A 14,106-nucleotide genomic window follows, 5' to 3' on the forward strand; every position below is an offset into this window, starting at 1 on the left:
AATGTGGCAACCAGGGGATTTTCACAATAACTTCACTGCAGTATTAATGTAAGCCTACTTGTGACCCGTAAATAAAAACTTTCACTTTGAAATCTTGTAACATTTTCCATACATCATTACCAAAGCCGTTTTATCATATCCACATAAAAATGTATGTATGAATATAAGCAGATAAACATAGAATAAAGTTATCAAGGGGTTGCATGCAGCTGACAGGATTTTATAATGTTCCAAATTGGCCTGCCTTTGAAGAGTGCAAAATACATCAAACCAGCGCCACTCACCAACACAAAAGACATTTCTGATGCACATACTGTCACAGATTTAAATTCTGATAAAGCTTGTCAAGATAGGTGTGAATCTGAATGGACCCTTTTGCATTAGCATTTTCAGACAGGACTCAATCAAAGAGGCAAATATCACAGCACCACATGTCAAAACGTAGACAGTTAAAGGGATGAACTTTAAAATGGTTATACATCCACAATCCTGGTGCTCAAAGCAATGACAGCCCACAAAAGAGAGAAACATTAAACACACTTTTGCGTCAAAACTTAGACATGAGCCTTGACAGAATCTTGGCAAATTATTTTCAAAGACTCACAGCTAAGCCCAGTCCTGTCCTTCTCGATGCCAAGAAACTGGAGCCGTTGGATCAAAATTAGAGTAAGATTTATGCATTCATCTATTAAGGCACCGAGTGGGAGGGCAGCCTCAAAGGAAAATAGAAAATTAACTTAATATTTAAGAAAACATTCTGGCAAGCTTGTCAGTGATGTTCACCTTGATTTTATAGACATCTCCATTTCTCAGAGAGACTCTTCAGTTGGCCCACAGCATTTAGAAAGTCTTTCAAATGGAAAGAGCTCAACTGAAAATCAGTGCCCAGGGATGCTTTACTGCGTTAACACTGCTGTACAAATGCAATTTGTGGATGTTAGTGAAACCCTGTGATAAAAATGCCCACTGTTGGGTCACTGTTGATTGTGATTCTGCTGGCTATAGAAAGAAAGACTTGCATTTATAGTATACCCTACAGGTCCTCAGACCTTTCCAAAATGCTGTACAGTCAACAAAGCGCTTTTAAAGGTCTAGCCACTGATGTAGGAGACAAGACAGCCAAATTTCACACAGCAAGATCCCACAATGTAATAATGGCTAAATAAGCTGATTTAGAGGTATTGGGCGGGATTTTCCAGGCACACTCGCTCCAAGACCGGAAAACCCCGCCCAAGGTCAACAGAGGTTTGCATGGTCCTCAGGCAGGATAATTCCACCCATCCTTTGAGGGATAAACAGTATCCAGGACACTAGGGATAACTCATCTGTCTTTCTTGAAAATAATGCCATTGGAACTTATACATCCATCTGAGGGAAAGCAGGGCCTCGGATTAACCCCTGGTAGGCAGCAATGTCCAGCAATGCAGCATTCCCTCACTCAAGTGTCAACCTAGATTTATGTCCCTGGAGTGGGACCTAAATTACAACCGTCATCCTTGGAGGCAAGATGACTACCCACTGAACCACAGCTGACTCTGATAAACATTTCAGTGCGAGAAGTGTAAGATCTTGCAGTCACAACAAATATAATCATTTTTGAGGTGCTTATAGCTAATACTTTCTTCACTCCATTCTTTGAACAATAACATCCATATTTTTCCCTCAGGAACTGAAATTTCTAATGCCCATAAAAAGGTTTCAATAAAATCTTTCCCTAATCAGTCCTTGCCTCTCTAAATGCCTGTAGATCCTGTCTCTCAGAATACCTTCTAACAACTTGTCTACTACAGATGTTAAGCTCACTAGCCTGGAGTTCCCAGCCTTTTTTAAACAAAGGCACAACATTTACCAATCTCCAACCTTCAGGAACCCTACCTGTAGCAGTCGATGATTCAAATATCTCTTTTAGGGGACCCGCAATTTCCTCCCTAGCCTCCCACAACATCCTGAGATACATTTCATCAAGTGCCGGGGATTTACCTACCTTGATACGCTTGATAATTATTAATGTTGCATGGTTGTATGATAAAGAGGTTGTAATGAAAGGGGGGCATGGTCGCACAGTGGTTAGCACCCGGGTTCAATTCCAGCCTTGAGCAAATGTCGGTATGGAGCTTGCACATTCTCTCCGTACCTGAGAGAGTTTCCTCTGAGTGCTCCCACACGCCAAAGGTGTGCAGGTTAGGTTGATTGGTCATGCTAAACTGCCCCTTAGTGACAGGGGGACAAGGAGGGTAAATATAGAGGGTTATGGTGATACGGCCTGGGTGGGATCGTTGTTGGTGCAGGCCCGATGGGCCAAATGGCCTCCTTCGGCACTGTAAGGATTCTAGGTCTTGAGGCTTGTATGGTTGACTATTTATTAACACACAGCTACAGTTCTGACTATCTTCACACTGACTCCACTGCCATCTCTCTTGATCATAATGTAGGGTGATACTGCTTCCCCAGTACTACATTCACCCTTCCTGAACACATTAAAATTACAGATAGCAAGCTTGCCTCTATGTCAGAAGGGTTTTTTTTATTCATTCGTGGAACATAGGCACCACTGACTGGTTAGCATTTATTGTAAGAAGTCTCACAACACCAGGTTAAAGTCCAACAGGGTTTATTTGGCAGCACTAGCTTTTGGAGTCTCAAGCTCCTTCATCAGGCGAATGAAGGAGCTTGACACTCCGAAGGCTAGAGCTGCCAAAAATACTGTTGGACTTTTGACTCAATGTTGTGAGACTTCTTACTCTGCTTACCCTGGTCCAATGCCAGCATCTCCACATCACAGCATTTATTGCCCATCTCTAGTTGCTCTTGAACTGAGTGGTTGCTGGGTCATTTCAGAGGGCAACTGAGAGTCAGCCACATTGCTGTGGCTCTGGAATCACATGTAGACCGGACCAGGTAAGGACGGCAAATTTCTTTCCCTAAAGGACGTTAGTGAACCGGATGGGTTTTTCCCGACAATTGACAATGGTTTCACGGTCATCAGTAGATTCTTAATTGCAGGTATTTTTTATTGAATTCAAATTCCACCATCTGCCGTGGTGGGATTCGAACCTGGGTCCCCAGAACATTAGCTGAATTTTTGGATTAGTAGCCTAGCAAAAATATCACAAGGACTTTGGCTCCCTGGAGGTACCAATCCAGAGATTTGAGCACAAATTGTCAGTTGACGATGCAGTACAGAGGGAGTGCTGCACTGTCAGAAGTCAGGTCCTTCGGGTGAAAGGTTAAACAAAGGCCTTGTTTACACTCACACCTGGATGTAGGCAACCTCGTGGCACTGTATTGAGAAAGAATAGGGCAATTATCCCTGACATTCTGACCCATATTTATCCTTGAACCAACACCACTCTAATTGAATGTCTAATCCTTAATATATTGCTGCTTGTGAGAGTTTACTGTGTTCAAATTGGCTGCCATTTTTCCTATGTTACTTCAACAGTACTTAATTCAAAGCACTGTAGGACATCCTGAGGTTGTGTAAAGCAAATACAAGTTGCTCTTTTCGTTTAATTTCCTAACTGAAACCCTTCCTTTGTATCATTTAAAACCTTCGTTAAAGTTCTTACATGAATGCCTCAGCCTTTTCCAAAAGGCTTTGACTTGCCGCATTATTTACCTTGAAGCATCAGTCAGCCAATGCTCACTCAGCTTGGCTGAAAGATTTTAATTCCAGCTGAGCTGTTTTTCCTGAAGTTTTTTGAAGAAAAGCTAGAGGACACATTTCAAAAAGACTTTGGTCAAGGAAAAGTCTGCCCTGCCTTGTGTGTGTGTGTGAGAGAGAGAGAGAGAGAGAGAGCGCGAATGACGCAGTTGTGCCTTTCTCTGCCTTTGTAAACTTCTGAGAGCAAACTGAGCTCAGAGCTGCGGAGGCTGAACACCAGTCCACCCAGTGAAAGCTGCCAGACCATCTGTATGTCATGGGCCTCCCCCTGCTGAGAGTAGAACAAGAAGGAATGGGCTGAAGCCCTTTCATGGCAGGCAATTGATTGAAGAAACTCATTAGGCCCAAGGATGGGCGGGCAGTAGAATGCCTGCTCAGCGATGGGCGAGCAGGCAGTGGGCAGGCCACCCCGTTGGATTTTATACCAGCCCCACTGCCATCAAACCCACTGGTAGTCGAGGGTAAAAATCCAGCCCTTAAGAGTTGTAGGTACCCTTATGGCGAATCAAATAATCCCCACAGTGCAGGAGGCCATTCAGCCCATTGAGTCTGCACTGATCACAGGCCCTATTCCCTTAACCCCACATATTTACCCTACTAATCCCCCTGACACTAAGGGGCAATTCAACCTAACCTGCACATCTTTGGAGTGTGGGAGGAAACAAGAGCAAGCCCATGCAGACACGGGGAGAATGTGCAAGCTCCACACAGTGAGCCAGGCCGGGAATCGAACCCGGGTCCCTGGCGCTGTGAGGCAGCAGTGCTAACCACTGTGCCACCATGCTGCTCCTTTTCTCTCATACACTTTTCTCTCATTTTGTGCATCTTCTCTTATAAGCCAGTAGGAAAACATGAATAAACAAATCCTCTGAGAGTAAAAACAGGAAATCAAAATAGTTCCTGATATCACCAGCTTTGGGCAAGATTCCCTGAAAGTTGTTGATCTAGATCTTTGCTCTCTTGAATTTAAAAGAATGAGGGGAGATCAAATTGGAGTATACAAAATGATAAAAGGTATGGATAAGGTAGACATGCTTCCTCTTGTGGGGCATTCTAGGACAAGAGGTCATAGTCTTAGGATAAGGGGTAACAAATTTATAAGAGAGTTGAGGAGAATAACTTCTCCCAAAGGGTTGTCAATCCATGGAATTGCGCTGGATTCTGGGACAATGAGCAAATTTAAAGAGGAGTTGGACAGATTTTTAATTGGTAATGGGTTGAAGGGTTATGGGGAGAAGACAGGAAAATGGGGATGAGGAGCATATCAGCCATGATCGAATGGTGGAGCAGACTCGATGGGCCGAATGGCCTAATTCTGCTCCTATATTTATTATCTTGTGAATTTATGAACAAGACCCCTCACTTTGTCACTATCCAGCTGGTATACCATCCCCACTACCCCTCCCCCCCCCCCCGAAACTTGCTGCAATCCTGGGTGAGGGAGGGATGGCTGGTTCTGTGTTTTTGTTCAACCCCCTCTGCTGGTAGCAACACAGTGTTTAATCAAACAAGGTTCCCTTCCCTGCGGGTGCCTTTTCCACCCGATAGTTAACATTTAAAAAGGAATCAACGTAACCAAGCTTTGCGAGTTAGAATAGCGTGAATTTATCAATTACAAAAAGGGCAAGGAGAAAACACAAGCACATATATTAGTGCAGGTTAGAAGTGAGAATTGAGTGCAAGGTAAGTAAATATAAATTAAAAGGATTATGGAACAGTCCTTGACTTACAAGAAATAAGGCAATGGCTTAATGGTATTATCGGTAGACTACCAATTCAAAAACTTAGCTAATGTTCTGGGGACCCGCGTTCAAATCCCGCCCCTGCAGATAATGGAATTTGAATTCAATTTAAAAAATTTGCAATTAAGGGTCTACTGATGAATATGCTGATTGTCAGAAAAAACCATCTGGTTCATTAATGTCCTTTAGGGAAGGAAATCTGCCATCCTTACCTGGTCTGGCCTATGCGTGACTCCAGAACCACAGCAATGTGGTGAACTATAAACTGCCCTCTGAACAAGAGCAACTAGGGATTAAATGCTGGCTAGCCAGCGACACCCATGGCCCATAAATGAATAAAAAAAAAGTAGATGCTAAAGCATTATGGCCATTATAATTCGAGATTCTAGTAGCGTTGGCATCAACAGGTGAATAGTTGATTTTTTTGATTCCATTGTTCTGTGGTTTGGCAGAGAAATTCCCCAGTTCACTTTTCAGCCACGATCTTTTTGCTGGGTGGGGCTGACTGCCACAGTCAGGGAGAGAGGAATTCATCATAGACCTGCAAAAATAGCTACTTTTGCAGGGGCGCTGTTGGCTGCTTCTGTTACTGGGCCACACAGCTTCAATGTGAAAACTTCCAGCAGCTTATCCTCATAGAGCACACATAGCAGACACTGGGCTCGTTGTCTTTGTCGGTTTCAAACTATTCTTTATACCTTCCATTTGGATGGAAGATCCACAATTCCAGCTAGGCATTGCTGATATGATTTCTCAAGAGGGGATGGCCATTCTGTCCCTTTGTCTTTAATGGAGATGGTAATCCATCTCTGGTTCAAAGATGTGTGGCCACGCTAAAATTGCCCCTTAGTGTCTTGACATGTGTAGGTTAGAGGAATTAGTGGGGAAATATGTAGGTATATGGAGTAGGGTCTAGGTGGGATTGTAGGTGCAGACTCGATGGGCCAAATGGCCTCTTTCTGTATTGTAGGGTTGTTATGATTTCTGTGATTGATTTCTATGATCAGTTTCTGAATGCCTTCAGAAGTCTTGTCTACAAGCAGGAAGGGGTTCCATTGTCCCTTAGATAATTACCCTGCAGCCATCCAGTCAATGGTTTGTGTACATTCTCAGCCATCTTGGGAATTACGTCCATTTTTAAATAGGAAACTCTGTGCTTCCGTGGGGGGTTTTTTTCCAGCAATGCGACATTCCCTCAGGACACGTCTGACCATGATCTGGGAGCACTGACTTTCCCAGAGATGGGTGGAGGCGAATGGTGGGGGGGAAAGGGTGGGGGGAACTGGAAGATCCTGAACATATTGAGCCTAACGCTTCCACTCAGGGGAAAAGCAACTTCACAAAATATTGTCCTGATTTTTATCATTCCACCATTTCTGGCTGGTGCCTTCAGTTCCTTAGGCAGTAAATTTGCAGATCTCTTGGAAATTTCAACAGAGGTTCAGCACTGAGTTAACATCTCACAAGCAGGCCCACCTGATTTGTTTAGGTGGTGGCTTGGGAGACCTAAAACTGGACCTGAAGTAAGCAGCCTTGAAGTAGATTTGGCATGGCCTTCTTCCCAATTCACTCACCAGCAGTTACATCTGAACAACATTTACCAGCTTCATAGAATTCCTGCAATGCAGAAGACACAGTGGCACAGTTTGATTCGGGTTTGATTCCTGGCTTTGGGTCACTGTCTGTGTAGAATCTGCATGTTCCCCCCGTGTCTGCCTGGGTTTCCTCTGGGTGCTCCGGTTTCCTCCCACGTTCCAAAAGACATGTTGGTTAGTTGCATTGGCCATTCTAAATGCTCCCCCAGTGTGCCTGAACAGGTGCCAGAGTGTGGCAACCGGGGGATTTTCGCAGTTATTTTATTGCAGTGTGAATGTAAACCTACTGTGACTAATAAGTAAACTTTTAAAAGCCATTTGGTCCATCGAGTCTGCACCAACTCTCTGAAAGAGTATGTTACCCAGGCCCTCTCGCTCGCCCTATCCCTGTAATCCCACACATTTACCATGGCCAATCCATCTAAGATGCACATCTTTGGACTGTGGAAGGAAATCAGAACAGCCGGGGTAAACCCACACTGACTCCTTTCACTTTTAGTGTGGGAAACAGTCAAAAGAAAGCCTGTGTGGACTGGCACCAGCCTTGCTAGTGTTTTACATTTTTGCACTGTTGCCTTGGAGAGGAATGCAAAGTAATGGAAGGATTAATAGTTGCACAAATGCTAAATCATATAGCAATGGAGGACAGGTAGAACGTGTGCTTCCTGCAGCTCACTCTTCCACTGTGTAAACGTCATTATATCTCAAGGTATGGTTAGCACCATACCACTGAAAGGGGTCTGTGCCCCACCTCTCTAACAGCCTGTATAATGAGGTGGGGCATGGGAACCCACACTGACTGACGCGAGATTCAGATCAGAATTGTGTAGACTGAGTTTCGAGGTGTGTAATAGAGAGTGAGGAATGATAATACTCAGGGGAAAGCATCACTCCGCAAGCCCTTGCTCCATGCCCAGAACAACACAACGTGTTCATGCATTGGAAACGCTCTATTGTAATGTTACACAAAGGTTTATTAAGCTGCGACTGCAATGTGCACGGTGTACGAGGTGGGGATTACTGAGATGTAGCCAGTGAAAGAACATGCAAAGCAAAAGCATCTCTTAATTACCTCATGCTTCTTGTCACAGTGACCATTCCAGAGGTACAGAGGTGCTGGAGCCGCTTCCTGCTCCTGGAGCCTGATGGAAACGGGAATGTTCCCCGAAGTCGCTTTCTCACCGATGAGAGGTTTAACCATCAGGTACTGGATGGCGTTGCTGCCAAGGGCATTGGGAGACTGTGCGTAAATGGCAAAAAGTCAGCTTGGTGAGGCCACACCAGGAGTATTGTGTGCAATTTTGTTGTCCTTATCTGAGGAAGGATGTTCTTGCTATAGCTGGAACACAGCAAGGGTTTACCAGGCTGATTCCTGGGATGGCAGGTCTGTCATATGAGGAAAGACTAAGTTGGTTAGAATTATATCCACTGGAGTTTAGAAGAGTGAGAGGGTATCTCATAGAAACTTATAAAATTCTAACAAGGTTAGAGAGAGTAGATTCAGAAAGAATGTTCCCGATGGTGGGCGAGTCCAGAACAAGGGGTCTTAGTTTGAGGATAAGGGGTAAATCTTTTAGGACTGAGGTGAGGAGAAATTTCTTCACCCAGGTTAGGTTGAATTGCCCCTTAGTGTCAGGGGGATTAGTAGGGTAAATATGTGGGGTTAAGGGAATAGGGCCTGTGATCAGTGCAGACTCAATGGGCTCCCTCCCCTCGGTCACTCCGTCCCACTCCCCTCGGATAACACTCCCCTCGGTCACTCCGTCCCACTCCCCTCGGATAACACTCCCCTCGGATAACACTCCCCTCGGTCACTCCGTCCCACTCCCCTCGGATAACACTCCCCTCGGTCACTCCATCCCCCTCCCCTCAGATAACCCTCCCTCGGTCACTGCGTCCCCCTCCCCTCAGAATGTGTGAAATTCACTACCACAGAAAGTAGTTGAGGCCAAAACATTGTCTGATTTCAAGAAGAAATTAGATATAGCCCTTGGGGCTAAAGGGATCAAGGGATATGAGAGGAAGGGGGGGGTTCAGGATATTGAATTTGATGATCAGCAATGATCAAGATGAACGATGGAGCAGGCTTGAAGGGGCAAATGGCCTATTTCTGCTTCTAGTTTCTACGTTTCTATATCAGTGTTATGAGTCAATGAAAATTAGAAGATTTTGTGACGCAGTGGGTAGAAATTGTACCTCTGAGCCAGACGCTCTGGGTTCAAGTCCCGCACCAAGACACGATGGTCAAAGAAAGTGAATTCATAACATGGCCAAACAAGCAGCATATTAATCTGACACTCACCCCATCAAACTGGATAACTCTGCCAGCACAAGCCCAATGGGTCGAATGGCCACCCTTCTGTACAGTGTGATTCTATATCATCCCCCAAGAAAGACAAAAATGCAAATAAAAGTTCAAAGGTGACACAGAAGAAAATATATCTGGGAATTTCCTCTCCAGACTCTGAAGATAATCAATAGTCCAAAGATGTGCAAAATAGGTTGATTGGCCGTGCGAAATTTACCTTCGTGTCAAGGGATTGGCAGGGTAAATGTGTGAGGTTGTGGGAATGGGGCCTGGGTGAGATTGTGATCGGTACAGACTTGATGGGCCGAATGGCCTCCTTCTGCACTGCAGGGATTCGATAATTCTAAAATGGTTCCAAGATATCATATTGATCCTAATTTATATTCCACAATACCTACCTAATAGACAATGTGATCTCCATACAATATAAGACTATTACTGTACTGAAGATATGCAGCAAGTCAGCATTCACAAGAACCAAGTGGTCATTTATAGAATGGTTACAGTACACAATGAGTTCATTCAGCCGTCATGTTCTTTTGCTGCAAGTTATTCAAGGAAAAGTGCATTTTTCCATATTGTGATCCTAAAATTAATGTCAGAGAATAGAGGCCAGGACATCCAAAAATGGAATTAAACCTATGGAAAAGGGGCCATAGGAACATAAGAATTAAGAGCAAGAGTAATCCTTCACTCTGCCATTCTATCTGATCATGGCTGATCTCCATCCCACTCTAACTCCACTTCCCTGCCTTTTCCCCATAGAAAAAAGTCTCACAATACCAGCTTAAAGTCCAACAGGTTTATTTGTAGCAAATGCCACAAGCTTTCGGAGAACGCCCACCCACCTGACGAAGGAACAGCATGTTCCGAAAGTTTGTGGCATTTGCTACAAATAAACCTGTTGGACTTTAAGCTGGTGTTGTGAGGCTTCTTTCTGTTTTTACCTCAGTCCAACGCCGGCATCTCCACATCATTTTCCCCATAGCCCTTTGTCCCACTTTTGATCAAATATTTAACTATCTCTTTCTTGAATCCATTGTGATGCTGCATCCACTGCACTCTGGGGCAGTGAGTTCCATAGATTCACAACCCTTTGTGAGAAGTAGCTTCTCCTTATCTCTGTCTTGAACCTCCCCCCTTACTCTACAACTATGACCTATTGCCCTAGAAGGGGGAATATTTGGTTAATATTTACTTTATCAGTCCCGTTGAGTATTTTATACATCTCAGTCAAATCCTCTCTCATTCTTCTGTACTCCAGCGAGTAAGAAGCCCATACATGATATGACCCTGACATAGTTTGATTTCACTGCATTAGTGCATTGCCAGGGATATAGTTTGTGCCTGCTATATGCAGCAATGCTGATATAATTTGGAAAATCTACAGACTTTTAATTATAGTTAATTGTCAAAAATTACTTTTGTGGTGTGGATATTTATTGACCATCTCGAGTAGCCCTGAGGTGAATGTACAACCAGATGTCTTACCAGTGCCACTTTGCGGAGGCAATTAAGAGTTGGTGGCATTGGAGTTTGAATACATGATGCCCTTTGAGTGGAGCAGACTGTTCCTTCAGCCAGCATGGTCCAAATGGTGCCCCATACCAGGAACAACACTCCTGTGGGCATCCCCTAGTGCTCCAGAAGCCTCCCAACTGGTGCTGGTTACGTCATCACTGACCTTATCTACTCGTTTGCCGCATGTGTGAACTGGGATCAAGCAGCCCCAGTCAACATACACACTTGTTACACACAAAAGAGCATGTGTTCAGTTGCAAAAAGGGATCAAAATTAGCATTATTTCAAGGGCCAGACATCCAACTTAACAAGTAAACTAATTTGGAATACCTTCTGCTGTTGTGGAGTCTCTGGAGGTATTAGGGGATGTTTCTGAAGGTGTCGTATCAAGTTCTTGGCTTTGGCAAAAATGTGTTGCTGCATTCTCAGAGGGGGGTGGGGCAGATGTTGCGGTGACCTGTTCACATAAAGATTGCTGCTTCAGTACGTCTGGATCTGCAAAACGACGGAGAGGTGGAGCAGTGGCTGTGGAGAGGACAAGCTCCGTAAGATATCCTTTGCCAGTTTGCAGCGTACATCTCCTTGACAATCACAAGGGCCAGTCAATGCACCCCGCATTTCAGTGTAGAGCTTCATCAGTATGGTGGTGTAGAGCTTCTGTCACTGAACTAGTAATCCAGAGACCTTGGCAGATGGTCTGGAGACCTGAATTCAAATCCCATCACAGCAGTTGGGGGGATTTAAATTCAATTAGTTAAAAACCTGGAACTAAAAACTAGTCTCAATAATGGTGACCACAAAACTATCAAAGATTATAAAAACCCATCTGATTCACTAATGTCTTTTCAAGGAGGGACATCTGAAGTTAAAGTTTATTTATTAGTGTCACAAATATGTTTACATTAACACTGCAATGAAGTGACTGTGAAAGTCCCCTAGTTGCCACACTCTGGCACCTGTGCGGGTGTGGGAGAATTTAGCATGGCCAATGCACCTAACCAGCATGCCTTCAATTTGGTCTGCGTATACCTGCCTGTCCTGGGCATGGTCTGGCAGTGAATCATAACCTTTAAGAAAACTCACCAATGCCTCTGCTTTCTTCAGAAGACTAAGGAAATTTGGCATGTCAGCTACGACACCCACCATAGAAAGCATTCTTTCTGGTTGTGTCACAGCTTGGTATGGCTCCTGCTCTGCCCAAGACTGCAAGAAACTACAAAAGGTGAGGGGAAAGATTTTCACTCAGAGGGTGGTGAGTGAGTGGAATCGGCTGCCGTCGGTGGTGGCAGAGGCGAACTCACTGGGGTCTTTTAAAAGACTTCTGGATGAGTATGTGGGATTTAATGGCATTGGAAGTTACAGATAGTTCTATGGCTTGGTAGGTATAGATGTGATCGGTGCAACTTGTGGGCCGAAGGGCCTGTTTGTGCTGTAGTGTTCTATGTTCTACATCATGAATGTTGCCTAATCCATCACACAAACCAGCCTCCCATCCATTGACTCTATTTACACTTCCCACTGCCTCGGCTAAACAGCCCGCAAAATTAAAGACCCCGTGCACCCCGGGAAAAAGATACAAAAATCTGAGGTCACCAACCGAGTAAAGAACAGCTTCTTCCCTGCTGCTGTCAGACTTCTGAATGGACTTATCTTTCATAAAGTTGATTTTTCTCTGCAGTCTAGCTATGACTGTAATACTACATTCTGCTCTCTCTCCTTTCCTTCTCTATACTTTGTCTGTATAGTGCACAAGAAACAATACTTTTCACTGTATACTAATATATGTGACAGTAATAAATCAAATCAAAATCATGTCCAAAGGACATCGTGAACCGTTTTCTGGCCCGACCTCGTGGGACCAGGGTCTCCGAATCGCAAACACAGTAAAATAACCTCTGCGTTGCCTTACCCTCCAGCAAGGAAACATTCCTAGATTATCCCTTTCTGGAGGTCACACACACACACAAAAAAAATCCATTTGAAAATCACAGTTGGAAATTTATTCCCCTTAAGCACTGCTACACAAAACATTACAGAATCACCCAGAAGCTAAAATCCAGGACAATGCTGCCTAAAAAGCAATTAGTTTGATCTGTACGGTGTTGGACATCTGTGACAGGAGGAGGCCACCTAATGAGATAACCTGGTTTAGATTGAAAGACAGAATGACTTCTCTCTGAAGGGCTGGAGTCGGACGAAATTGACTGCGTGGTTTTAGGTCGATTAATGACACAGCATATGTCGTCGAAGCTGAGTCATCTCTCCACCGGCCTGTAAATTTAATGGCACAACCTCGTTTGGAATTCCTCCTAGACTTCCCAGCCCAGCCAGGCAGCTATTAGAAAGGAAACTTCACTTCTTCATCAGTGTTTACTCTCGGGACCGAAGAATTGGTTATTTGTCCGTCGGGAAAGGAGGAGGGCAGGAAAGCTTCGCGGCGTGGCTGTCAGAGTGAGACTGCAGCCTTCTCTCGAGGTCACATTGTGCTTAATGATCCTTCGGAGAGGAAAAATAAAGCTCAAACATCAATCTAAACAAAGAATTCATGCTTGATTTGCCCTATCGGAATGTTAGAAGCAGATGTGTTTTATATGAAATGCATGCTAACGTTGTTCACTCGGTATTGAGCCTAGGAGGGGCAATATTGAAGAATGTGCACAGATGGTTCTCCAGTATACAATTAGTTTTCTTAAAGGGAAACTTTGGCTACCAAATATCCATGACTTAATACAGGAAACAGAAGTCGACCATTCAGACCTTCCAGAGTGCCCAGTTAGATCATGGTTGGTCTGTGCCGCAATTTCATTTACCCACCCTTTCTCCACAGCACTGGCGCATTCTTTAAATCAATCTGATCCCTGTGATGGCAGCACAACTGAAAGACCCAAAAACAGCTACATGGTGGCACAGTGGTTAGCACCGCTGCCTCGCAGTGCTAGGGAGATCTTAAAATCCCTACAGTGCAGAAGGCGGCCACTCGGCCCATCAAGCTTGCACCAAACACAATCCCACCCAGGCTCTATTCCCCTTACCCCACATGTTTACCCTGCTAATCCCCCTGACATAAGGGTCAATTTAGCATAGCCAATCAACCTAACCCCACACATCTTTGGACTGTGGGAGGAAACTGAAGCACCTGGAAGAAATCCACACAGACACAGGGAGAATGTGCACACAGGCAGTGACCCAAGGCCAGAATTGAACCCAGGTCCCTGGCACTGTAAAGCAGCAGTGCTAACCACTGGGCCACCTAGGGACCCGAGTTCGATTCCGGCC

The 14,106-nt window shown here is 44.5% G+C and overlaps 1 protein-coding gene across 1 annotated transcript in view; it reads left to right on the forward strand.

The window, feature by feature from the left end:
* The window catches only part of LOC145350785 (uncharacterized), a 146,521-nt gene that overhangs the window by 44,807 nt on the left and 87,608 nt on the right, over nt 1-14,106 (forward strand). Inside the window, exon 3 of the mRNA XM_080200079.1 lies at nt 8,093-8,205. Within this exon, the coding sequence (XP_080056205.1) occupies nt 8,093-8,205 (113 nt within the window). The remainder of the gene's footprint in view (nt 1-8,092; nt 8,206-14,106) is intronic.

The sequence above is a fragment of the Carcharhinus amblyrhynchos genome, chromosome 1 (assembly GCF_965287045.1).
Source record: "Carcharhinus amblyrhynchos chromosome 1, sCarAmb.v2.hapA, whole genome shotgun sequence".
NCBI lineage: Eukaryota > Metazoa > Chordata > Chondrichthyes > Carcharhiniformes > Carcharhinidae > Carcharhinus > Carcharhinus amblyrhynchos.